The following is a 26,435-nucleotide window of genomic DNA, read 5'->3' as shown; positions in this document are numbered from 1 at the left end:
ACCCTCTTTACCTTTTAAGTTATCTCACATTTTGCTGCCTCGTAATCCACTGCTGGCTTCCTGAACCACCTGGCCTTTAAATACTTCTTAGGGTTCTAAGAATTGTTAACAGCTGTGACCTAAAATATCAGTGCTACCGAATGTCCCAGTGTGTTCTCAAACCAAACTTGTACCTACTGGGATTTTGAAAAGATACTGGGTTATAATACCATCAGCCTGGCTGAAACTGAACTATGTACTTAGAGCGAAAAGCATATCAGTGGTTTTAAGAAAAGCTTTGCTTCTTGGTAAAGCCTTTGCATAAAGCCAGAGTAATCCTAGGCCAAATGTAAGAACTATAATGCTTCAGGGAGCTAAACATGTCCAACTCCAGGACTGAGTTAGTTTCTGGGAAGGAGCTGGCTTATCGGCAGTAAGTATGAACAGAAGGCTATACATTTAATAACAAGAATTAAAAACCAGCAAAACTCTCCTACCCATTACCTGAGAATGCTGAAGTTCTTGTACACTAAATGAAGGATTGTCCAGTGGGTGATTAAAGACAGTTGTATAAGAAAGCTACACAAAGGCCATATCAAAGCTGTTGCAGACAACTATCATTCCTGTATTTTTTCACTTTTAAGTGCATTTCTTTGCAGTATTAGAGCTCTTCAGTTGTACCTTTCTTTTTATGAGAGGCATGGTCATACATCCATACAAATGACTTTCCAAAGTGCTACTAAGTATTAAACCATCTGCAACATGATGCTATGGGTGTTTGAAGTAAAAGAAATCCAAAAGTCTGTTCTGATACATGTGCTTTCCTTTCAGTCCAAGTGTTTTTGTTTTTCCTTTTTGGTTGTTGTTTAGGTTTGGGTTTTTTTTCTGTTTTTTTTTTTTTTTTTTTTTTTTTTTTTAAATAAGCCTGCTGAAGAAAAAACATGGAATTGAAGTTAAGATGGAATAATGGATGTCTAAAGAGGGAAAAGATGTCTTAAGATGGAAAAATGGATGTCTAAAATGTCTAACTGATGTACATGACTGAGCTGGACAGAAAGCCAATCATTCAGCAGAGCCTGGGGCATCTGCAGAGACAACCTTCTCCTGGGAAAATCTGAAATAGAAAATTCAAAACACTGAGTTACAAAACTGTATCAATAATGAAAGAAGTATCACTTTTTCTTTCTTTAGAAAGGAAAACGTATGTTCCAACTGAGAGAATACACAAGAAGTTTCTTTGTGTGAAATATATTACACTCTTATACCTTTATTTTTACCTTAAACACATCAGATTCAGTTTTCAAGGCTGTTAAGCGTTTGGCAAATACATCATTTTCAATCGTAATTATGAAAGATGGCCCAATCCAGAGAAGGTACTGAAAACCAGGACTCACCCTTCTGATAGCCTTTTACCAGTTTTCTCCGAGGGAGTGATGCTGGCAATGTAAGAGCTTTGCTAGAGAGCTTTTGAAAACTGGTCCCTCAAGTTTAGAAAATCTGTGTGAAGAAAGCAATGGTTATCATTCAGACTTGATGCCAGACTAATTTTTACTTCAAACAGCATCAACAGGGTTTGTTTTTTTAAACAACACCTTTGGTACACAGTAGTAGCCACACCTGTATCCTCTTAGAAGAAACATATTTCTCTTCTGCTCAATACTTTGCACAAGTACACGTAGAATTTGTGCAGTGCTTTTTAAATTTGTCAAGAGTTTAACTCTCCCAGCTTTTTACTCAGCTGATCTTATTGCCATGCTTCATCCAATGCTACACTGAAATTACATTGGAATTGCTCCAAATGTTGTTAGCCCTAACACATGTGAAACCTCCCTTGCATAGAGAAGAAACTGCACTTACATTTCACTTGATAAGGGCTGCGAAGCTTCTCTGTTTCACTTTGCCTTTACCACATTGGTTTAACTAATCTAATCAAGTTATTGGCGAGTGCCATTCAATCCCACAAAGTACTGTGCCCATACGGTAGGAGAAGTCTGGGACCATGAAATAAAGATTACTTCCTTACCGGCAATATTGTGTTTCACCTTTATTGCACTATCTGTCTACCTGACAGTTATTTAACTTGGACTATCAAACTAGTCCCACAAAACCTAATAGCACTACTATATGATTTTAAGTTAAACTACGTGCTTCAATCATCATTTCTTAGACTAATTTTATACAAGGTGAAAGTTCAAAGCAAGGGCACTAGAAACCAATGGAATTTAATATTAAAGAAATACTGCATTTTCTTGGGGGGGGAGGGGGGAAATTGAAACAATATGTTGTAATTTCCTGATGAATCTTTGGCAATGCTTGCAAAAAATCAAATAAAAATTGATATTTTGACATACAATATTTAGTTTTGCAATAGATGCATGGGCTTCCTTAATAAATTTAATATCTAGAAAATATGCATGAACTTGCACTATTTAGGCATATCTATGACTCTCTTAAGGGTTGTTCATAGACCTCTTTATCCCTAGGGACTGAAAATCAGTGCCACGTATAACAGAAACATATTAGCACATGGGAAACATATTTCATTTAAAGAGGTTCTTGTGAAAATACTTGTAATTTTTTTTTTCTTTATGTGACTTGCAATGGACTGGCAGCACAGATCCAATATGAAAAATAATTTGATAAGTTGTTACGATGAAGTCTTCTTCCTTAGGGTGCATACTCCCATGGAATATTTTTCTGAATCACCTGCTGGCCTGCCAAATTTGTTTTTTGGAAGGTTTTATCTTATCAGACATATTTTGGTGACCGATAATCAAGGATAGTGGAGCACTTTTTCTTAAAGAGCTCAGACAGGACTACAGGGGCCATGTGTCTCAGGGCAGATGAACTCACCCTTCAAGAGTGTAACAAGGTCCTGGTGTGCGTACTATCACACTGTGAGTTGATATGGTGCCATCCTGGAAGTGGAAGAAGGAGTAGACCAAAGGGATGAGAAAGAGATGAATACTGCTGCTAGCAGAAAAATTGGAACCTCCGTTCTTTTCAATGTCTACTTTGCTGTGTAGTGCCAGTATCAAAACAGCAGATGCAGAGATGCTTGGGATCATGAGCATCCTTCATCTGGGCTCTCCTGTGTTGGCTTCACAGCATTCAGCAGGCAGAGTGCACCCAAGAATGAGTTCTTGGCCCGTGAGGTAGATCTTGAATCTCCCTGGGGAAGATTCCTGCTGTCCACACTGCTCATCTTCCCAAATGTAGGCCATTGAAATTAAACCCGTAATCAGCAAACAGGGTCAGTGTTCACCAAGAGGAGATGCATCTCTGCCTGGCTCCTGCCTGGCCCAGCCTCAGGGAGGGCTCTACCACAGACACTGCCCATGCCTGTGGCCTCCGTGACGTCCATCCCAGCAGCCAGCACTGCACACAGGGCTGTGGTTAAGCTTGGCTGTGAAACTCCTGCTGGGGACATTTCCACTGTGTTGGGGCCATCTTCCGGTTTGTGTCATAGACCACAGAAGATTCAGATTTTATCCTCCAGTTTGTATAGGTGATTCGCATGGCTTTGAAAATCTGCTCCCACTGAAGATGAAGGCAAATTCCCACTGCCATTAATGGACTTAGGATGTGTCCTCATCTCCCTTCTTGCTCATTTCCTTTGTTGCAGTAGAACTATTCCTTTATTAAAGGTTTTGCCTAGGGGAAAAAAAAGCCACATTACTAAATAAATTATGAAATATTTGCATTTATGAAGCCAACCCCTTATGCCTAGCTCCTCCTCTGATATTACGAGGACACTTCTTATAGAGTTACAGCTTCTGCACTACCTTTAGTCCTCTGTGGAATCCAAGACTGGGAGGCTACCAAGCAGTGGGCCACCATGAGCCAAGTGACAGTAAGTAACGCTTGCTGGCTTTGACTCAGTGCAGGGCCAAACTACTGGTGGCTTGGATAGTGCTAGAGAATGAAGTTGCATCAGGATGTAGGAAGAGAGAAAAACAAAGAATGTACAAATCTGGGGAATTTTCTAAACTTAGCTTTATTTTTTCTGTGAGAATAAAAGGCCACTATCTGTAGACAAATTTTTAATAGTCCCAAGAGTGAAGTATTAAAGGCATCAGTTTGCTTATCATGGTTTATGTTATTTTGTATTTGTATTTACGTTTTTTGCCTGCAGTTTTCTGAATGCCATAAGAACGAATGAAGTTAGTTTTAATGTCACACTCCATAATGAAATGCTCTGTAGTTTATCTTGTAAATGTTGTGCACCTCTGTTTTCTCTGCATTTTTATTGGTTTTAAATCTTAATTGTAGCTTCCTTCGAAAAAAGAAAGCAAAAAGTAGCATGTTATTCAAATACGTTGTTCAAACTGTTTAAGTTGCCTTGTAAATTTCTCCCACCTACTTTTATATATGTAATGCTTTTGATTTTGCCTCACCCATCCTCTTGGAAGTTTGGTAACAAACAGGGAGCTGCTTCCTCCCCAGGCAATCGGATTTGTTTGGTTTTTAATACTTGGCTTAGTCACTTCAGTTGTGCTTCTCATTTTTTTCTCTCTGCGGCACAACTTCTGGACGTTATACCTGTAAAACAGATAAATACTCAGTAGCTGTCACAGTAAGTGAAACAGGTAGTTGACTAGATTTCTGCATGATTAACTCTCAGTGGTTTGCAGTGATTGAAATCAAGGTCTCTGACCTCCACTAGTGTCTCCCACCATAATGTTCCTTCTGCTCCTCTCTTGCTCATTTCTCTCTTTGCTCACCTTCTGTTGTCCTGCTCATTCTTCTGAGTTTTCATCTGAGTTCTCTTCATTCTGATTTCTCTGGTTCTCCGCATTTTTTGCAGTAAAGAGGAGGGCAGGTTGCTGGGCAGTAGGGAACACAACTAAACACAACTACAGCAACCACCTGCCTTTGCAGTGCAGCATTTCTTCTATGCTTTTTCCTCGCAAAATGTCTCATGCAAAATTGTCAGTTTTCTTATTCTCCTCTTGAAAATCTTACATTCATGCAACAAACTAGAGTAGTTAGAAAGCAATGAGAATAAAAGATGCAGATTTAGTCTGCATAATGCCCAGGATTTACAGGATCAGTATGAGCAATAGAGCAGACACCAGGGCAAGGAAGCAAGCAGTTTCTGAAACATGCACTGAGCTTGGTGTTCTTAATCCTCCATGTGAATGATGGGCAGTGGTGTTGAGCATACACATATCAGTACAAGAAAACATTTTTAAAATTTCACTACAGAAATACTGATTTTTGGCTGACAGAGCCTTAGCCCAAAAAGGAAACCTGTAAAAAAAAGCCCCGGAGCTGAGTACTGTCACACTTTGGAGAGTCAGAAACAACAACAGGTACAACAGCAAAGAAACAGCACACTTGATGACATGGCTTTTAGCAAGCATTTGACAGGTCTCAGAAGGCAATAGAGAAAAGGTGCACTGCTGTAATGCAACATGATTATCAGAGGGCTTTAATGCATGTAAAAACAATTATACTGGTTACTATATGATGATGCACAAGTGTGTGGCTGATTTGCATGCACAATGTCTATGATTAATAAATTATGCAATGCTAGGACAAGTGTACTACAGTGAACTGCTTGCAGCAACCGCCAGCACTCCAGCAGGACACACTGAACACTCTACCCTGCTCTGGTAAAGCTTTGAATATTTAATTATTAGCTTGCAGCTCCCAGGCTGCAAAGTGATGAAAGGAAGGGAAGGATGTTTCTTGCTTTCATCTGACTTGCAGGAGATGCAGAATGGCCACCAGTTACCTTGTGTAAAAATGAAAGATGAACTAAACTGAAAAAAAAAATAAGATCAAGGATATTTATTTGAATAAAAATGTAACACAGCTGCTTAAGAACCAATGTAAATATATCAAATCCTAATATTTTGTATTCAACAATTTGAGTGGAAATAAATTATCAAATATGCATATAATACTGGAACAAATCAGTTAAAAACAGTAGATAAGCATTAAAAAATGTATTACAAACTACCTCCTGAGGTCAAGATCCAAAAGGGCTCCAACTGGCTTCAGATGCAATTTGCAGCAGCTTTTATTGCTGAAGGATTCTGAGAATATTCATCAGAATAGTTTAACCTGGTATCTCTGATTGCATAGGAAAGTTTCAGATATAGTTAATCTGCTCAGGGTATCAGGCTATCTATAAAAGACTGATATTGATACCATAGCTTGAAATCTCAGATCCGGCTCCCTGACTCACACTATGGAGAATTTATTCCCGAGTACAAGATGTTTCTCCATGGTTTGCCTAACACAATTTCCTATTCCTTTGTTTCCCCTTTTTTTTTAATTTCTGTCTATTTAAAAAATCTCTTGTGCAATATGAGAGGTGCATCATACTGTTGCATCATGCTCTGAGCACAGTTAGGCTTTGGCTTGCACTGAGGTTCTAGCAGACCCTGCCAGCACGGCCCTGCCTCTTGAATATTTTACCCAAGGCATAGGCAGCTTACACTTTTGGAAGCAATTACTGTGCTAAATATCCAGTGATGTATCTCTCCCAGAAGCTGAAAATGAAGGTATAAAAGACATCTACACAATAATTTATGGGTGTTAATATATGGGTGTAAGTTTCTCTGGGGATAATTATGTGACTATGATAATAATGCAGAAGATGCTTTGATACGTTAAAGAGAATCTCACAATGTTCTCCTTTAGCATTTCAATACTGTCAGAAAGACATATATTTGAACAGAAGAGAGGGATGAGCAACCTCTATGTCTTCTCAAAAATAGCCCATTCTCTTCACACCACAGGCACACCAAGAAGATGCTGACCTGGAAACAGTAAACCATTTTTCAGTAAACCTGAAAAATTGCTGGAAACTTGCGATTTTGAGAGCAAAAAGATGCAGAGTGCAGCTAATATAGCACTGGCATGAGCCACTGCAGAGGTGGGGGAGGCATAGGTTACATCTGGAAGAAGGGGAGCTGCTGGCAGCTGGATTGGCAAAACATCCACAGCTTTGCAGACTTTGGTCCTCTTATAAATAAATCTAGCTCACTCTGAAGCTGACTTTGCTGTTTCAGAAATAGACCTGCACATCTTTATGACAAGCCCAGTGCCAGGCTTCATTAGTGTGCCCTGAAGAAAGGAAAGTTCCCAGCTAAGTCAGAACAATTTCTCCCAAATGTTACCTTCACTGGCTGGTAGGCAGCTGCCATGGAATAGCAGGTCCTTCAGAAGGTCCCCAGCATGCTGGTGGAAGGGATGGCTCCCACTACTAGGCCTCAGAGTGTTTTTAGTACTTGTGGAGACACCTGGAGCAATCCCACTGTAAAGCTGCCCTGTGGAATGGCCTCTGGCTGGATGCCTCTGCCTTCTTTCTAGAGGAGCAATTGCCCGACTGGAACAAAACTTGACACAGTTTAACACCTTCCCAGTATTTTAGCTCTTGTTTTAGTAAGCTTGACATCTAATCCCTTACATGGCCTCCTCCATTCACATCTGTGTAAAATAGCAGACCGAGCCACAATCTGAGAGATCCCCAGCCACCAGTGTTGCAGGAGGAGCATGAGGGGCTGACAGGAAAACCATTGGGCTTGGTTTCCTGGGGTGACAAGGGCATGCAAGAGTGGTGGGTGGGGGAGGCCACATTTGCATTTCCTGTTGTTGGAGCACTCATGGGCGTGCTGGGACAGGGCCTCATCTTGTCTAAACAGTTACAAGGCCATTCCTTCCCAACAGTGATACCTGCTGTTGCATTTGTTGTAAACTCCCCTGTGTTACAGCAAGGTTTAGTGGATTAATAATGTGAGCTTGTTGGCCTCTCCTACTCCCTCGGCCAATAATTTTCATGCATTATAAATGTTCTCATTTAGACTAACCAGAATGGAGCCAAGGGTCAGAATAGCCATACCCGTGAATCAAGGGGATGAGACATGGGGATTCCAGAAGGAGAAAATTTCTGCCCTCTCCATGCTGGATAACTCTTCTGCACTTCAGCAGCCCCAGTGTGGCTCACTAGGTCCCTCTGCATTGCTAGTGGGGGCTGTGCTGAGTGTTCCCCTCCACCAGCACAGAGCAGAAAGGAAGCACTGGGCAGGTAGAGCTGCGGAGCTTTTGACATTTAGATAAGGAACTGCACATTTTAAATTCAACCCCTGTAAAAATATGCAAAAATACTTATCTCACACCAGTGATAGTGCGTGTTACGAAGGCATGTGAGACTGAGCAAGTGAATGTGGTCCCGATGTCACACAGGTAGCCTGACAGATACAGGCCATTTGAAAATCCCTAAGTTCAGATTGCTGATCACGGGTCTGTTTTAGGAAAGAAAGCATCTGTCCATGTTTCATAATGTGTGTAGTGGAAATACTGGGAGATATGTAAATATGGATGTTATGCAATGAAAGGAAAACATTAAAACTGTTTACAGTCAGAAAAAGTAAGAACCAGAACTGCAGCCTTTTTATGACTACACCGTTGAAATGAGTGTGTGCCCAACCTGACTGTAGTGCAGGGAACAGGAATTCTTTCCATCTTCCTACTGCTGTTTATGCCTCTTTAGTAGCAGCTACCATGGAGGCCACCAATCTGGAGTGCACTGGGAGAAGAATGCTGTGAACAGTCTTGCTCTATGATAGATATTGATTGATCAAATAATTAAGAATACTAATTAGCACCTACAGTCCAGTGATAGGTCCAGGGACTGTGACACACCACTGTGTCATGTCAGCCTGGGGATGGAGTCTGTGCCACTGAGCCAAACACTGCAGCTGAGCATCTCCCATAGGTGGTGGAGCAGGTCCTGGTGCTCTCTGGTGCACCACAGAGCACTTCACCAGAGTTGTCTGCAGCAAAGGGCTCCCTGTCATCCCTGTACAGTGAGGTCATGCACAAGCAGCGCTGTGGGCAAGATGCAAGAGTTCAGGCCAGTTAGGTCAGTGTCTGCCAAAGAAAAGTGGACAAGACAGACAATATCTTGGCTTATCCAAGCAAAGCCCTGCTGTCCCAGCACTCAGTGCTGTCTCACTGGCAATTTTTAGTGCCACAAATAGTTATTACTTGACCACAGCTATTAAAACAATGGAAAGTATGCATGTAAAATAATTTGACAAGCTTCAGAGGAAAAACATTATTAAACAAATTATGTATACAATTTTTGCTAATATGCAGAGATAAAGAATAAGGTCTATTTCATGCAAAATATCTACACTATTTACATTATTTTCACTGAGCTATGAGAGTCAGGTTTACCTTCAATTCACGTCAACAAAATATACAGTCCAGTTCTGTACAATTTTCCCCATTAACCAGGCCAGATACAGTAATTTTATTTCTTCATGGAAATGTGATATGATATTAATTTATTTGGTACTTTGAACATTCTGCTGATTGGTTGATTTTTCAGGACGGAAAGGGAAGGAAATTTTCAGTAAATTCTTGTGGTCATAGGCTATTTCTTTATAGCTACCTCAGCACTTGCATAGTCAGGGGTATACATAGTCAGGTACAAACACAGTAAAACAGAAATATTAGCAGGGCAGGCAAACCTTCAAACAGGAGTTTATAGAATTCAAGAAGAAAAAAATAATGAGTTATAATCCTACAAATGTACCTAAGAACGTATTAAAAATTGAATAAAAATTGAAAAGTTTGCAAGTTAGCTTTGTCTTTATAACAAATCTATGCAAACTTCAAATGCTAGGCCTAAGAATGGAGGAATCAAGAATTAACAGCCACATTAACCGTAGTGTGAAAATATAGATGAAATAACATCTTCCTTCAAATATTTTCTTCTCTTCCTCTTTTTTTCTCCCCCTGATTTTCTCAATTTTTCCTTTGGCAGCTATTAAACTTTATAACCAATCACAAATGACTATAGATGGAAGAGAAAGACCATAAAAAGAACATCTTATTTCTTAATTTATTTCATTCATTCATATTTTGGATGTGTTTATTGGTTTATATGATTGCTGCACATGAATAAAAGCACTAGAAACATTCCCAAGCTATTGGTTACAAATGATTCAAAGCTCATTTCTGCTCTAAAAATTAATCATAAAAATGAAGCCTTCTTGTCCCCAGACAACTTGTCTTCCTGTCTGCATTCAATTACACATGGCTCTTAAGAAATTCAGCTCAGCCTCAGCCTGCGTGATCTGATTTCAATAGAACCTGGAATGGGTCATGATTTTGAAACATTTTGGGGTACTTTTCTCCTGTCAGCAGCCCATCCCAGACATCCGAGGTAGCAAGGCAAGTTTTCATTCTTGCTCACGTCCAGCCCTGTCCAGCCCGTCATTCTTGCCCTGTCCAGCATCACTTACTGACATCCCCTGTGAACTGCTGCTGGCAGCGCCATGCTTTTCCTCAGCGTCACAGTGCAGGAAGAAAAGCAGCCATGTTTTGCCCATAAAATGCCAGCTTTTACAGCTAATGAAGTGAAATTCTAGCTCAAAGTCTAGAAAGTCTGTCAACTCACAGTGTCATTTTTTCAGATAGAAAATATAGTTTAAGGAGATATTTCCTACACATTTTATGTAATGAGGGACTACGCTGTTTTGGAGGAACAGTCCGTTTACAGCCACGTGGAAGCATCATTGCAACTTTCATACTGGATCACCAAATGTCTGAAAGCACTGTAGATGTGTTTGTTCTGTGTACAGATGAACCCACCACTCCTCCAAGCTTGCTCAGCAGCGCGGTTTAGGTCTCCAATACAGGTCCACTGAACTTCATCCTTCATTGAAACAGACCACTTGGAATGATCCTGGATTGAATGGAAGGTGGAATTCAGTGGTGTCTCTATGAGATTTATGTTGTAGACATAGTACTGTAGAGAGCAATTTGAGGGAAGCTTTTGGCCAGAGTGCTGCCAGGATTCAGCCAACAAATCAGTCTTCAGCTCCTGTGCCACCCAGGCCACATAGATATCTGTGGGACAGCAGAGGATGGAGAAGTCAGCCCTTCACTTTCCTTCATTTAAGAAGGGACCAAAGAGGATCACTTAATCCAAGCTAATTTTGCTCCAGTCTCTGAAGTGAACCAGAAGAGATTTTGTCCCCAACCTCCCCTTATTTTGACTTTTATTTCCTAAATTCTTTCTTGTTTTCCCTTCTTTTCCTAGGAAACTTGTTACAAATAATCAACAGGAAATAAATAAAAAGCTAAGAAAAAAACCCAAAAAAACAAAACAAAAAAAAACCCCCAAAACCTCAGTTCTTCATAACAGAAGAAAAAGATGATTCAAACCTCATTTTTGTTCTTTGTTGCTACAGTTGAATAACTGGATGGAAAATTTCTGACAACCCCATTAACATACACTGTAAGTCATTTGAAAGACCAGATAGCTCTTCACTTCGTGGGGCTGACAGAATGACAGAAGACCATTCCCTGCCCTCTGCTACATTTATTTCTGAAGCTGAAATTCTTTCCTTCCATTCAAAAAGAAAATATTGTCAAAGGATATACTGACTGCCCACTACTTGCTTAAGCACGTGGCAGATAACAGCAATTTCTCTTACCATCCACAAAAGAATGAGACTTTGCAAAGTGGAGAAAGGCTTCCCCATGTGCTGACTGCAGCTTGGAGAGGCGGCGCAGGGGACTCGGGGGCAGCATGGAGCCTGCACAGAGCTTTTGCAGGTTTGGGAGATCAGCTTGGAAGGTATCAGGGAGGGAGCAGCTGTAGATTTCTGGATTAGAGCTCAGCATCTGTTGGTCTGGGAGAAAAAAACAAAACAAAACAAAAGACAAACAAAATAGAACAGAAAACAAAAGCCACATATGAGCAATGAGCTCATGAAGATGAGTCCATCAGGAACTTTCCAGTCTTTCCAGCTCAGGTAATCCCCAAACCACAGATTACCAGAAGCTGGGAGGACAGAGCAAGAAAACATTGTGCTTCTCATTTTCTTCTCCCGTTTCCTTAATCACAAGCAAAGATGCACCTCCAGGAGCGGGATCTTGATTTTGTCAGTTCTATAGTGTGACCAGTTTGTTTATTTACAATCTTACACATTTCTTTAATAAAATTTGGGGCTTGTATCTGAGCAAAGAGTGAAAAACAATGTGAAATGTGCTAAGGAAAACATAAGTGTGTTGTCTTACCATACTTTTTGGTAGTCTCTATTCAGGACCTCCACTGTCAGGTACTTCTAAATATCTTACAGATATGAAATTCATTTTTTCTTATTTTTAAGGTTCATTTTTTTACGTGGTAAAAAGTACCTGTAGAAATTCTAGGGAATATTTTTCCCATAGTTTGTACTTCTGATGTCAAGGCCACCATTCCTGCTCAAGCAGTGATTGCTTTGTATTTGCAGAACTGCAGACCATGGCAGCTATTACTCTTGTTAAAATAGATGACCCATCCTCCTTCACATTTCTAACGCATTTGGCACGTATGGGCTGACTTCGCCCTCAAAATGCACTTGTGACTATTATTATCCCAATAGTCCCCATGGGAGATGGAGAGAGTGGAAGAGTATATTTCTCACATTCCCACAGGAAGAATTGGATAAATAGAACTGAAAGCCAAGCATTCTGTCTTGAGCCCCACTTAGTTTCCAAATTTGATAATGAAGGACAAAAGCCAGCAATTTTGGAGACACAGCCTCAAGGAAAGGAGTCGGAGAGGTGCAGATATACAAAGGCATTCTTAGGGAGGTTTCCTTACCTATTTCTATGAACTGGTCATATGTGAAGGTTATGCAGATGGCCGTCTGTCCATAGGACTCTCCACTGGCTGGGTACCCATAGCCATCCTCAGGGAAGGGGGGGAACAGGGGCACACTGTGGATCACCCAGAAGCCTTGTGATTTGTCCAAGAGCAGAAATCCTATCAAAGGAAAGTTCTGGCAATTATGAATGATGGCAAAGCCCTAAGACATCACAGTGGTGCCCTGCTTTGGACTTGCTGCTGCAAACACCATGCTTTAGTGTGTTAATGTCAGCAGTAAAACTGGCTCTAGAGTATAATGATAGGCTATAGAAAACACTGATACTGTGCTAAAATTCCAGTAATTCTCTGTTGCGTAGTCTGTCACCTCTGCTTTCAAAAAAAACCTTTGCAAAACTTTTTCTTTTCCTGCTCAAATATTGTCTCTGAAAAATGTGATGGTTCAGTGTCTGCAGCACTCCCCTCACTGCTCCCCCCTCTTCCCTTCATTTCATCACTGCACTTGGGGCAGGCTGCCACCACAGTGGGTAGGTGGGAGCCCGAGGAGCAGCCCCCAGCTCTGCAGCTGGATACAGCCCTGCTAAGGTTCTCCATTCCAGCACCAGGCTGGACAAGCCCCATCTGCTTCCTCAAGAGACCACAGGACTGCACAGCAGTTCTGTCACTATTCTGTCACTGCTTACTTCAATGCTTCTATAATCCTTTCGTAGAGATGGAGAGCTGGGAGTTTAGTGGCTAACTCTCTCACAGGGTGCCTTTCTCTTTGCACTGGATGCTGCTGTCACACAGCCAGCTCAGGACAGCATGTCTGTACTTGCTAAAGGAGGTACATGAATTTCCACTCTTGAAAACAAAGGGTCCCTAATCCCTAAGAGTTCTTCAACACAGCACAGGCACAGCAAAACCAGAATAGAAGCAAATGCGCCTATCACTGCACTGCAAACCACTCATCATGCAAATTGTTCTGCAGTTTTGCTGTAGGAAGGATTTTTAGATATGCAGATTGACAAACAAATAGATGTTATCCACTACTTTAAAAAGGAGGAAACAGCAGCTGGGGACTCTCCCTGTACCTTTGGTGTGTCCTCTTTTCCAGCTGATGGAGCCTGAACGAGGGACCTCATCATTATAGATCGCATACGCAGTGTTGTTCCTCTGCAGGGAAACACAGATTTCTGAAACACGACATTCAGTAAGAGGAAGGCCTTTAAGCAAACAACTTTTGCTGAAAGACTTCAGCAGATCTCTGCATACATCACGAGACACTTCCCTCCCCCATGTCAGCTGCCATCATCTCCATAGAGCTCACACTAAAATAAACTTGAAGACTCAGCATCAGGATCCTGGTTAATACCAAACAGAAGTTATCTCAATCATTGCAAAGTCCTTGAGGCTCAATATGCTCACTAGGACAATTTCCACAGGTTCTGTTGGACAACCACTTCCCAGAACTTCTCACCCTCCACTTTTCTGCACGTCTCCTTCTCATTTAGCAACCATGTCCTTTGAAAATGTCTGCTTAGGAAAAGACAAGTGTTCTTATAAAAGACAAACTTTTTTTTTGTTTTTGTTTTTTGTTTTTTCAAAAAAAATTACATACCTTATTTCCCCTGAATAGAGAACTTAAAAGGTGCTGGAAAACTTTTCCCCACCTGACATGCAGTTTGTAAATGCTATCAGGGAAGGAAGATGGCATCAGTGTGGCTCAGCACTGTGAGTTTGTAAAGATTGTTTGTATTACAGCTACAGTGAGATATAGAATAGGAGAGTTGAGTGGTTTGGCAATATTAGAACAATTTTTTTTTTTTTTACATATGAATTTAATGACACCCTACCACTACCACTTCCCCACAGCAGAAATGCAAAGACACACCCTGACTCCTAAGAATGGGAACAATGTGTAGATGCTAAAAAAATAACCATGGGCAGATCTTGTGGTATTTTATAATCACACCATTATAAAGGAGGTTTCTGACTAGGAAAAAAAAATTACTGGTAAAGTAGTTACACGACAGCAGGAAAACCCAGATGTGATCTAAGATGGAGCCTGAAACACATGCAGCTGGGAGAGCTAAGGAGGGTGGTCTTAGTCACCACCAGGTTGGGCTGACAGCTGCTCTGTGCTTCAGCCAACGCTCAACTGAAATCACAGAAACAGCCATGGGGACTGTGCACCAATGGTCATTTATTGGATGACAATACATCAAATGTGTGAAAGGCTCAACCAGAAATTTCTAGGGTAACTTATAATTCCAATTTTGGATACAAGAAAAATGCTCATGTAAAAGTTCTTTACAGTAAGGGTGGAGGCATTGGAGCAGGGTGCCCAGAGAGGCAGCAGATACCCCTTTCCTTGAGACCTTCAAGGTCAGGCTGGACGGGGCTCTGAGCACCTGATGGAGCTGTACATGTCCCTGTTTAGTGCAGGGGAGTTGGGCTGATATTTAAGGGTCCCTTCCAACCCAAAATGATTCTATGATTCTAATTGTATCCAGAACTGCAAATGATCTGCAAAGCCGCCAGTATTCTCACACTGATGCATATTAGCAGATCTAGTCAGTCAGGTCTGGCCATAGCCCTGCATGCTTATCTTGGCTGGTTTCATTTAAATTGCATGTAGTGTCAAGTAGACATGCTAGCAACACAGAAATTAAACCTCACTTGCCTTGGACTCGTACGCTTCATAGAGCTGTCCCAGCGTCTGTCCCAGAGCACCCTGTGTCATGTTGACAAGGTACCTGCCAGGCTGCCACTGCTGTGCCAGGCTGTCCATGTACAGGTACTCCAGGCCCAGCCCTGTGCCATCTCCTTTGGTGTGCTTCGGCAACTTGTACAGAGCAAACCTGCAGCAGCAACAGGCAAATTTTGTTTTTCTAGTGAACCATTCTATCTCAGTGTATACATCCATCTCTCCTCCCCCATGGCCATATAAGGACCAAGGTGACCACAGGGATGCCTGCACAGAAGCACCAGGGCTATCACTCTGGAGCCAGCAGCACTGTGTCCCTGCGGACACCTTCACTCTGTTTCTCTGAAGAGGTTGAGCCAGCACCAAACCGCCCTTGCTAAGGCCACACTGCTGTCAGCACCCCAAAATAACTAGGCTTGTTTTTTCCCCACCACACCCATGTCCCTCCTGTGGCTAAAATGTGAATGTGAGCCTTTTTGAGCAGAACTCTGTCTTGCATGGTTATGGGGTTTTCACCCTCAGCTCAAAGGCTGCTGAGAGGATGAGGCGGAATGTGCTATGCCTGGCATTTCTGTGACTGAACTGCCAGCTCAGGATCAAGGAGGACCACCAGGGAAACTTGTGCAGAGATGCACATTATAGGGACGTCCTCTGGCATCCCATGCAGACACCAAATCCATGCTGCTCCTGGCTCTAGTAGACAGTAAAAGGCTGAGCCTGAACTTCAGCTCCCAAACTCAGTCTGACATTCCCTTGGTCAACATGGATAACTCTTACCAACAATTTCTTATTCTATGCAAATAGAATCTTGTGTTTATATGTATTACAATTACACCATATATTAGATCATAACATTATATAATTCCACATTTTCATGTATACATATAAATGAGCACAAAACCATGTTTAATTACAATCCTTCAATAGCAGAATCATTCTGCTGAGCTGTTGCAAATTGAATATTTAAAACAATCAGTAAGAAACACAAACCTCTTCACAGAGGACTCGACATTGTTGGTAAATGGGACTGTTCTACTAGTGTCCCTGATGAAGTAAACAGGTTTTCCTAGTGCAAAAGTCCACGGGATTAATTGCCATCTAATTAATTGAGCCATTCGCTTTGAGTACTCTGCTTAAGTAATTTGTTATTTATGTCAATAGTAAGAACTGAGTGGCATTATTTCCAGTCCTGTGGTACTTACCAGTAATGCAGTCTGACTGCACTTAACACTTTGAGTAGATCAGAAGTAGGTCCCACCCAGGTAAATTACAGTTGGTTAAAAAACAACAACAACAAAAAAAAGAAGGCAGCTCAGAGAGCAGGCAAACGCACTAGAAGAGGCATTTTGCTGGAGGGACATTTAGTCCATGGGGAAGGCACATGTACAGGCTGAGGAGAAGCACATACAATGCTGGTGATGCTGGCAATCCATCTGCATCCCCACTGACCAAGAGATGTTCCAGAAGTTGTCAAAAGTGAGGACTGGTGAAAGCATTCCCTACTTGAGAAGCTGCAGCCATCCCTTCACTTGCAATGAGGGTTTGGAAAGAGGACAAATAGTAGCAGTTATACAGGTAGGAGCTGAGCCGAGAACTACTGCCTGAAGCCTTTCCAAACTCCTCTAAAATGTGCTGGAAGGTCGGTGCTCTCCCCATGTTTACAGCCCTGCAGCTGACGTGCTTACAGGAATGCCCACTGTCAGTGAGCTGAGTGCTCAACCTGACAGCTGAGCGCCTCAGCAATTGAAGCTGGGTAAAAGTCCTCACTGCTAACTGTGCACAGGAAGTTTCTCAAGTGTTGTGAGAGTGTACTGAAATTACTTTTCTGGGAATCAGGGAAAAGCTAAGTCATTAGCAGCAAAGACTATGATTAGCACAGCCACAGTGTTTACTTCTGAGGGAGCACTGAGTTACTAGAAACAATCACATCTTTAATCTCTTTTTCTACCAACCTATAAAAACCAGCCCTGGCTTGAATCTCTGGCTCTGTGTGCACAAAATGATTCTCATTCACTGCAGTGAACTTGGGCCAATAAAGCAGAGACCTGTGCCCTCCTGAGGGAAGGGGGCTGTGTGCTGCATGTAGGTGGAGGCAAAGTTTGCTCCCGAGTAGAACAGCACCTGGGGCCATTGCCAGCCCTACTGCTCACCGCAAGCAAGCCAGGGACACAGATCCATGGCACAGCTGGGATTGGAAGGGATCTTGCAAATGTAGTTGTCCCCCAGCAGGACATCATCCAGTAACACGGGTTGCCCTAAGCCCTGTCTCACCCGTCCTTGGGCATTTCCATGGAGGGTGGACAAGGGAAGTGATTTCCTCAGTCTAACAGCAAAGGAAAGCTGTGTGAACACTAGTAACATGCAATTACAGAACACTGTAGCAGGAAACAATTCTACCCCAGAGGTTCACATATAGCTCTTGCTAAGTGAAAACAAAAAAATGAAAAGCTGTGTTTGTCTGAAAGGGCATCAACATCCTTTGGTTAAGAGGAAGTTTTTCTCAGCAGTTTCAGTTCTGCTTCATAGCAACTGACTCCAGAATCAGGAAGAAGCAGATGATGTTTGTCAATAAACAAGCATGACCCGTGCTGACAGGCAAGTTTCTCTTTTGTTGGGTCATGATAGGTTTGCAATAAGTTCCCCTCTTCTCCCTGCTACTTCTGTTGGAAGGAACCAGAGCCTGCATCAGACCCCAGCTCTCTCTGCAAGGAACCATTGTGTTTTGCAGAGAAATTAAATCTTTCTTATCACCGATTTCTTAGCTGGCTGCACCAATTCAGATTCTGATTCCCAAAAAAATGACTTCATTGTGGAGGTGCATTGGCAAATGGGACAGGGCTGGGCCAGTCCTTCAGGAGCTCCAAGTGAGCAGCACACTGCGTGTGCCTGGGAGACCCTGGTGAGCCATGTGTGAGGGATGTGGTACAGAGCAGCACCTCCTCCTCTACTGCTCATACCAGAACTAACTGCTGCTCTGTCACTCATATTTTAAAGTGGTTGATATTTGCCTATCAAAGGCTTCAGCATATTTCTTTTTCCTTTCCTTTCCTTTTTTTTCTTTTGTTTAAGAGCCTTCATTTCACTTTCTAAACCCAGGTTGGCTGTTATGTGATTACACTTCGTGTCTTTCATCTTCAAGTTGCATTAATCCAATTAATCACTTAGCACCCAAGTGCAGGCTGGGTGCTGCCAGACACCATTTTCCCTACACCTCCATGGCTGCCTGCATTCCTGGAGCCTCTCCCAGCCCACTCAGGAGGTGGCTGGGCCTCAGCTCCCCTGCGTGACCAGGGGCTGTCAGTGAGGTCAGGGCAGGGTGTGGGCCAGTGCTGCTGCAGGCAGTTGCGGTGCTGGCACTGGAACACAGGTGAGGCTGGCTTTGATCATCAGACATGAACGCCACATAAACCTGTCATTATTTTGCAGTTAGTCATAATGCAACAGCGTGGTTGGTTCCGCGGAATGAAATCACCTTTCAGTAACTTACCCCAGGTTGTCCAGATGCAAAATTCAGCTACTCAGAGGCAAGCAGGATTAAACCAATGATTGCTATGCGTTACTTCCCAGTGACCCACCCACTTTGCACAGTGTAATTTCACCCATGATTTACTCATCCAGCATCCCTCCCATGTGCAGTGCTTACTTACCAGTCCACTGCCTCCCCATCTTCATTCCTGCAGGAAATCTCCGCTGCCCACAGGACCGGAGAGAAGAGCAGCGGCAGCAGAGTAGGGCCGCACCATGCAAAGCTCGCAGTCATCTCTGCGTGTGGCAGAGCGAGCACTCAGCAGGCTCTGAAAGCAGAAGTTGCCCGCATTTCCTCAGCCTGTAAGGCTGCTGGTGAACGCCCCTGGGATCAGCTGGAAGCTCGCCTGCGACAATCCGGGCAGCGGAATGGCAACGTGACACTCGTCAGCCTTGTCAAAAGTAGTCTGACTTCTTTTTTTTTTTTTGTTAGCAACTACCTGAAAAAGCTTCAGTTCTCACAAAACCAAACCCACTTCCTCCTCTTTACTTTTTCACGCAGCCTCTGCGGTGAGCTCAGCCTTTGCATCATTCCTGGCCCGGTGTGGTGCCAAGCCCTCAGTTCGGCCCTGTTCCTCCATTTGCCCGCGGGCACTGAGTCTGCAGAGATTGACAGCAGCAAAAGCCTTTAAGCTGCAGCAATTTACTTCCAGTTGGTTAATAAGGTTTTTCAAGTCCCTTTTAAACGCTTTAGCGTTTCTCTTAGGAACAAACAAATCTGAAATGAACAATTTTACATCTGTTTTTTAGCTAGTTGTGGAAAGAAAGATTCCATTTAGATTTTAGTCTTGAAAATATTCTCTTCCTCATTACACTTGCACTGGAAGAAGTCAGTATCAGGTATGGGACATGACGGCCTCAGGGAAAGTCTGCTGCAGTCAACGCTGGATGTTTTAGCAGAAAAGAAAACCCTGTGACCGCCACAATATTTTCCCCTCCTCCCCATTGCAGTGCCTCCAGCACGGTAGCAGCTGTGCAAGTTGGGCTGCGTTTGACCAAAGCAGGATAAATGCAATTAGAGCTTAACGCAAACAGAAGCAATGATTCCAGAAAGCCAGGATTTTGGAGGTGTGAATCGAAAGCTGAATTTTGCTGCTCAGACTTGCTTCTGATCCCTTTCATGAGCAATCAGGGCTGGAATCCAGTTGCAACAAAAGACTTTACCAGCCGCGGCCCTTCTTTCCTTCTTTCCCTGGGGAACCACAGCGTGCACAGATGGGACAACAGAAAACAAAAATCATCAAGAGCATGACAGCTGCTTTCTTTCTTTGTCTAGGAGTTGTGCCTTCTCACAAAGCACCTGCCTGCCTTGCCCTGAAGTTTTGCTTCAGTGGCCCCGCAGCCCCGTGTTAGGTCTGCTAAACGATCTGCCCCCCAAGAAAAGTTTTAAATTCTGTCATAGCTGCTACTCATAAAGACATCTCCCCAGAACTTTTTTCCTTCCTACCAGGACTTGGAAATAATTTCATTATCACAGGTAATTACAGAAATAAAATGATAAACATTGCTTATATTTTTTCTGTTTTTTTCTTCAGATTAAGGATATAGAAGTCCTCAACTGTGAATATGGCAAGAACACTATCAAGTTCCTTCGCCTTCATAAAGAAGGGAAGAAGCACTTTGTCAAAGAAGTTGAAGTGTGCACACATCTCCGTCTGACTTCTGCTCATGAGTATCTGGATGGAAACAACTCTTTTGTGATACCTACAGACACCATTAAGAATATTGTCCTGGTGTTGGCCAAAAAAAATGGGGTATCTTTTACTTTTTAGCTATGCTTGCTTTTCTTGTCTCTTTGCTGGGAAGTGTCTGTTACACAGCATTTTAAACAGAAGGACTCTAAGTAGCTTAGACTCCTCTTAATTCTTTTAACTGTGCTCTTACCTCCCTCACTTCCTCCTATTGTAAAGAAAATCTGCAGCTCAAGTTCTCCCTTTTTTAATGAAATCCCACGTTTAGCCTGTGAAGCCAAACCAGAGTATTGCTGTGACTGTTTCAGCATTACATCCTCAATATGTAAGGCTTCTGCAGTAGTTGCTCTCAGTCCAGGGATTCCAGCTCCCAAACTGCAGAATAGAAGATTTTTGAAGTAGATCTAGAGGGTTATTTGAAGCATTTGCTGCAAACTGATCAAATGAGTAGGCCTGTTATGTGCAAAGCCAGAATTGAAAGAAAACTGTATTTATAACAGCACTGAGCCTCTCTAAATATTTACAATTAGAACTATCTATTCTCTTACGTGAGGTAATTGCTTTGTTTTAATAATATTCTTTGCTGCCTTAGATCTCAAGTATAGAACAATTTGCTATAGATATCTGCAAACACTTCATGACAACGTTTTGCCAAGTGGCGTACGTCAAAACCTACGTTCAGGAAGTGCCATGGCAACGTCAATACCAGGTACCTGAAACACTAATGCATCCCCCTGGCTCATGCTGGAGCCATTCGCCACTCTCTTAGCCTCTGTTTTCCTGTTAAGGTGACGCTTTCTGCATTTTAACTTACGTCTGCTCTGGATTTTAGAATGGCATTCCCCACATCCATTCATTCATATTTGTTCCTGATGGGATTCGCTTTTGTGAAGCTGAGCAGTGCCGGAACGGTGAGAAAAGACTTTGCAGCTTCCCCTGCTTCTCTGTAAATATTTTTGCTGACGACAGAAGGTGGCTTTAGAGACAGCAAAAGCTATGGCAGGGCTTAGAGCATAACAAAAACTCTCCAGAGGTTTAAACCAAGGAATACCTTTACGGTCTAATTGTGCAGCCCTTGATCTCTGAGAGACAGCTAAAGAACAGCTGAGCATTGGCCCCATATTCCTGCTAAAAGAAAAGAAAAAGCCCATGCAGGTTTCCAGTGCCTGTTGTCAGCCTTGTTATCATTCATTTTATCTTCGGGAAAAAATTAAGAAAGAAACCTGAATGCAAAAAAAAAAAAAAAAAAAAGAGTTTATGCTTTCTTGAGAAACTTTCCAGTCTATGCAGTGTATGCACTGAATCGAAATATTTCATCATCATAATTCTGCAAGCAATTCTTCAATTTCAGGTTTTACTGGAAAAAAAAGAAAAAGCCTTTACAAAGGCTTTCTGAAGAAACATCCTTTCCTTCTTAGTCTTCCCTTCATGTAACCCTTCAGCTGTTTCTTCAGGATTCCCTGCTTGGGTGAAAAATAATCAGAGAGAAGATCTTCAAATGCCTTTTATTCTCCTTATGAGTGAGCCTTCTCTATCTTTAGCATCCTCCTATGCACCTAACAGCCAGATACAGTAATTTATTTCTCTGCTAACCCTGTGCTTTAACACTTATCATTAAAAGAAAACTGGTGAGAATTAATAGAATTACGGGCACTTTTTTTTCCCCTCTATTTTGACTAATTGGAGGCTCAGAATTTTTTTTAAAACCTGAAAACATCAGAAGTAACAATCACAGAATTGCAGGGGTTGGAAGGGGCCTCTAGAGATCACTGATTCCAGCTCCCAGTGGAGTTGCCTTCAGACAACTGAAAAAACAGCACAAGCACAAAAGCCTCTGAAAGCACAGAACCGTTCAGCTCTTTAAAAACTTTGTCTAGGTGTTATGGTTCCAGGTAGACAGCCAGCCAGCCAGCTGGTGTTTTATTAAATCACTTGTTGCAAGCAGCTTTTTCAAACAGCACTATGCATTGGAATATGAGATGTTTCAAGGTACACTGACAGTATTTGCATTACATTACCTAATTACATTACTAAATACCTAAGTATCTTATACCTGAGCAATTAAGTCATCAGGATCTGAACAGAATCCAATATATTCTGTTCAACAATATCGGGCAGATAAGATCAATCTTTAGATCTTGTAAAGCTTTGGTGAATAATGGGGAATGTAGTCAAAGTAACAGATACACCTCCCTGGACCCATTCAAAAAGCAATGTTAAATGTAAACAAGAGAAGAGATAGATGAAATACAGTTTTAATCATATCCAGTAACAATGTATTAAAACAAACAAAAACCAGTAAACGGTCATGTAATTTGAAAATATCCACCACAGCAAAATTACTTTCAATATAACTTTCTGCAAAGGCAGTTGAAGAACAAAGTGTGTCAGTCCTCTAAGACAAAGGCAGGATTACTACTATGTGCCAGGCTTACTCAAGGATTAATTAATTTTGAACAAGCTAGTGTGAGCACGAAGAGCACAAAGCAGCAGCATGGGCTTCAGTTAGTGACCATCTATACAGGCTCTGGGTAAGTCTGCATGGTGTAAAGTTCCTCTTTTCCAAATGTGCATTTTTGGCAGCTCTGGTCAGTGGAATTTTCAGTTATCAGTTTGGTGTAATCTAAGTGACCGACCATATGAATTTTTTTAGCTGCCATCCAAAGTAATAGAAGAAAATGTTCAGGACACAACTGTTAGGTCTTTAGAAAATTAGAATCCACCCATGCAGCACTGATCTGCAACAGCTCATTTTATAAATAGTGGCTACGAGCAAAACACTGTCAGTTTGAACCTGTGGGTGGCATCTGTATCAGTGCCAGTTCCTGCTAATTAGCTGAACTGCAAGCGTTTGCATTGGCTCCTTGCCCTCTAGTTCTTACGAATGCAAAACACAACAGGATAGATATATGTAGTGAATTTCTGGCTGAGGCTCCCAGTCTTTGTACAACCTGTCAACACTCCATATTGTTAGAAAAGGTCTGCCTTACCTCTCCTATACATACTGTGCCAGTAGCCCATTTCATTTCTCTTTTGAGCAATTAGTGGTGTCTGAATTGACATCAGTATATAAGCCTACCTGATATGTGTCTCAGCTCCAAGGAAGTGAGTGGTGTCCTCAATTCTCCATTGCAGGTCACTCAATGGGATTCTCTCCTTTCCAGACTGAGCTCTGATTTCAGTGGTTTCTATCTTGCTTCTTACCTTGCAGAAACATGCAAATCTTGGAGTAGTCACTACCCGATGGCTCTAAAATACTGCAAGTGCACAAGCAGAGGTCCTTTCTGTCTGCCTGAAAAGGGCTCACACTATCTCATATTTATGGCTCACAGGTCCTCTGGTTGTTTTTGCTGGAATAAAAGATCTGAAACTTATGAAGACAACACTGTCTGGATTTGAAGGCTTCTATAGGAATGAACACACCACACTTCCTGAAAGGAATGACAGGATTTTATGCGGAGAGCTCTTCTGCAAGTGGTCATATGGCGAATGCAAAGATATTGACTTTGACTGCATATGGTATATATAAAGTTGAATAATATTTATCACACAGTTTTAGATCCCTTCTATGCATCACAGCAGGGTAAGGGCCAGACCTGCAGCTGCTAAGCACTAACTACTCCCTTAGGTCTCAGCAGACAGCAGAGGCTCTAAGCATTCAGTACTGGGGCAAAAGGCAATCCCTGGGGGTAAATCAACATCTCTCTCCAATGGTCCCATCAGCCAGCAGCATTTAAATGGTCTGTAGTTAAATTCAGAACATTTAGGAGAACAACTTCACAAGTCATTTATTATATACTTTTAACAAAACATTTGCAGGCAACTATAGAGTTTGCAATGGAGGAACTGGGAGGAGACAGGACAAATACACTGACCTTTTGTGAAATCCCATGTGCTTTTTCTGACAAACATGTCAGAAAAGACAGAGAAAAGTAGAAAGAAAATAAGCATAGTAAAATATGATGGATCAAGACTAAAGTTTTGTAAGAACACATTTTACCTCTAGGGCCAAAGTCCGGGAATGCATCCTTGAGGCTTTCTCAGGGCCACCTGACTGTGGGGAATATTCGCCCTCTTACCAGAAGACCGTCAACTGTATCCAGATGTGTGTCCTTTCCCGAGTATCACAGGTACATATCATCTTTCTTTCTGTTGATGTTTTATTTAAACAATAGTTAAAATTAATTGTTGCTCTGAGAGGTCCAAAACAAACCTATCTCCTTTGGCAGTTCTAAGACGGAACTGCTTGGTGGTACAGTTAGATGGTCTGGAAAACTATGAATACTCTCAAGTTCAGTCCTGAGAATTTCTGCTTATCAGCTATTAACATCTTGGGGGAGAATACTGCTGCATGCTTGTAGGATAATGAGTAATGGTGAAAGAAACACTAGAACATTGGCCACACATTCAATACAATGCATTTATTAGCTGTACACATTTTGGGGGAGGGAGGTGTTGCTGTTTTTCTTCACACCGAGGCTAGGCTGTTGGCTGAGAAGCATTATTATTCATTGCTCTGTATTCATGTTTTCAGGTACAGATCATAGAAGTCATCCTGAACAACACTTTTTATAATGTGGTAGACATGAAGGCACTAGGCTGTACCAATGACAAAGAAGTAAGTAAATGCTCCAATTTGCCACGGCCCTGCATAACAGAGTTAAAGGGAGCAAGCTTCTCCTCCCCAGCCCCAGTAAAAGCTCTACCTTACCTCTAAAGGAGATCTACAGTAACTACAGGAGAAGAATGATTGCCTTCTTATGTTGCTAAGCACAGGGAAATGCTTTGGAGATCAGACAGATCTGTAACAGAGATGTCTGAAAGAAGTTATTCATTTTTATTGCATTACACTTTTAGCGATAACGTTAAATAGTGTAGTTTTAACCAAGTAGAGTGAGTCTCATCCTCCTTTCACATGACTTGGAAATTTGAAATGCCAGTACAATGTGGTTGTTCTTTCTGCTCCATTGGCAGCACTGCTGAGTCCAGTGAGGATCCTTGCTGCAGCAGGGTCACAGGCAGGTTACCTAAATCCATAGACATTATCCCTAGATGACAAAAGACCAGCACTCTAATAGAGCAGTGAAGGAATTGTTCTGTAGTCATTAGGAGCCAAAGCAGGCTGGTCCAGCAGCGGACAAGGTTTAAACCTAACAGCAAGCAGGGTGACAGACAAAGGGTCTGCAACGCGTTTTCTTCTTCCCTAGCTGCTCTAGCTGTTGGACAGGTCCAGCTGAAAGTTTCTTCTGTTATCCTCAATTGACAGTGAGAAACTTGTTTACCTCATATTGCAGTTGTTGTTTTGACTGACCAATGGTCTATAGACTGTTTATACTCTGGCCTTCCTTTCAAATTGTTTAAACTATCCTGCCATCATATACTACCTTTGACCTCTTTCACAGGGACACTATAAAGCCACATTCACCTGAGATGGCAAAATCTACCACTGAGGTCCAGAAAGGACCAATGGACCAAGGCGTGTTTTTGAAAGGAGAGTAGTTGCAGTTTCTTCTGTGATGGTAATAGCATATCCTTGTCTCAGGCATGACATCTGCACTCCTTCTCTACAGGTTCTGGTTCCAGTGGAAACTCCCTATGGCTCCTGTGCTTGCACACTTGGCAGAAAGAAGTACTTAGAAGCACAAAGCCACATGATAAAAGATGAGAAGCAAACTCAGTTTGGACTAGTAGCTACCCAGGGAAAGTAAACTTCTTGGCTTCCTGTGTACATCCTGGATAAACTTGCAGTATGGCTTTCCTATCAATGTATACTTCCATTGCTGACTACTTTTCACTCTATGAACTCCTGGGTTGGGATTTCTAAATGAGCCTCAGAAATTCAGATATCAAAGTATCTTCCTGGAACTCAGTGTGATTTGCAGACTGAAATCTCCTAAATTCTTTCAAAAATCCGAGCTGGAAATATTAT

At 42.0% G+C, this 26,435-nt stretch overlaps 2 protein-coding genes and 1 long non-coding RNA gene across 4 annotated transcripts; 1 reads left to right on the top strand and 2 right to left on the bottom strand.

The window, feature by feature from the left end:
- Positions 1–882: 882 nt before the first annotated feature.
- On the bottom strand, positions 883–4,959 carry LOC136051422 (uncharacterized). 2 transcript variants are annotated; one of them, XR_010622467.1, is made up of 4 exons: positions 4,637–4,959; positions 4,377–4,521; positions 2,833–3,633; positions 883–1,476 (listed from the first exon to the last, which is right to left on the bottom strand). It is a non-coding gene; the product is annotated as an uncharacterized LOC136051422 (long non-coding RNA). The 2 variants fall into 2 exon arrangements; XR_010622466.1 differs by having other exon boundaries at positions 4,377–4,959.
- LOC136051404 (uricase-like) lies at positions 3,628–26,274 on the top strand. The gene is made up of 8 exons (XM_065740851.1): positions 3,628–3,832; positions 20,351–20,569; positions 21,099–21,215; positions 21,339–21,417; positions 23,839–24,025; positions 24,513–24,636; positions 25,041–25,124; positions 26,077–26,274. The coding sequence occupies exons 1-8, from the start codon at positions 3,818–3,820 to the stop codon at positions 26,212–26,214; spliced, it is 963 nt and encodes a 320-aa protein (XP_065596923.1). The 5' UTR covers positions 3,628–3,817; the 3' UTR covers positions 26,215–26,274.
- DNASE2B (deoxyribonuclease 2 beta) lies at positions 10,234–19,234 on the bottom strand. The gene is made up of 6 exons (XM_065740858.1): positions 18,938–19,234; positions 15,267–15,444; positions 13,675–13,756; positions 12,599–12,760; positions 11,445–11,642; positions 10,234–10,854 (listed from the first exon to the last, which is right to left on the bottom strand). The coding sequence occupies exons 1-6, from the start codon at positions 19,048–19,050 to the stop codon at positions 10,499–10,501; spliced, it is 1,089 nt and encodes a 362-aa protein (XP_065596930.1). The 5' UTR covers positions 19,051–19,234; the 3' UTR covers positions 10,234–10,498.
- Positions 26,275–26,435: the final 161 nt, after the last annotated feature.

The sequence above is a fragment of the Cyrtonyx montezumae genome, unplaced genomic scaffold, assembly GCF_038088225.1.
Source record: "Cyrtonyx montezumae isolate F1298 unplaced genomic scaffold, pur_monq_1.0 scaffold_1, whole genome shotgun sequence".
Classification (NCBI taxonomy): Eukaryota; Metazoa; Chordata; class Aves; order Galliformes; family Odontophoridae; genus Cyrtonyx; species Cyrtonyx montezumae.
This window is presented reverse-complemented; position numbering and strand designations above follow the sequence as displayed.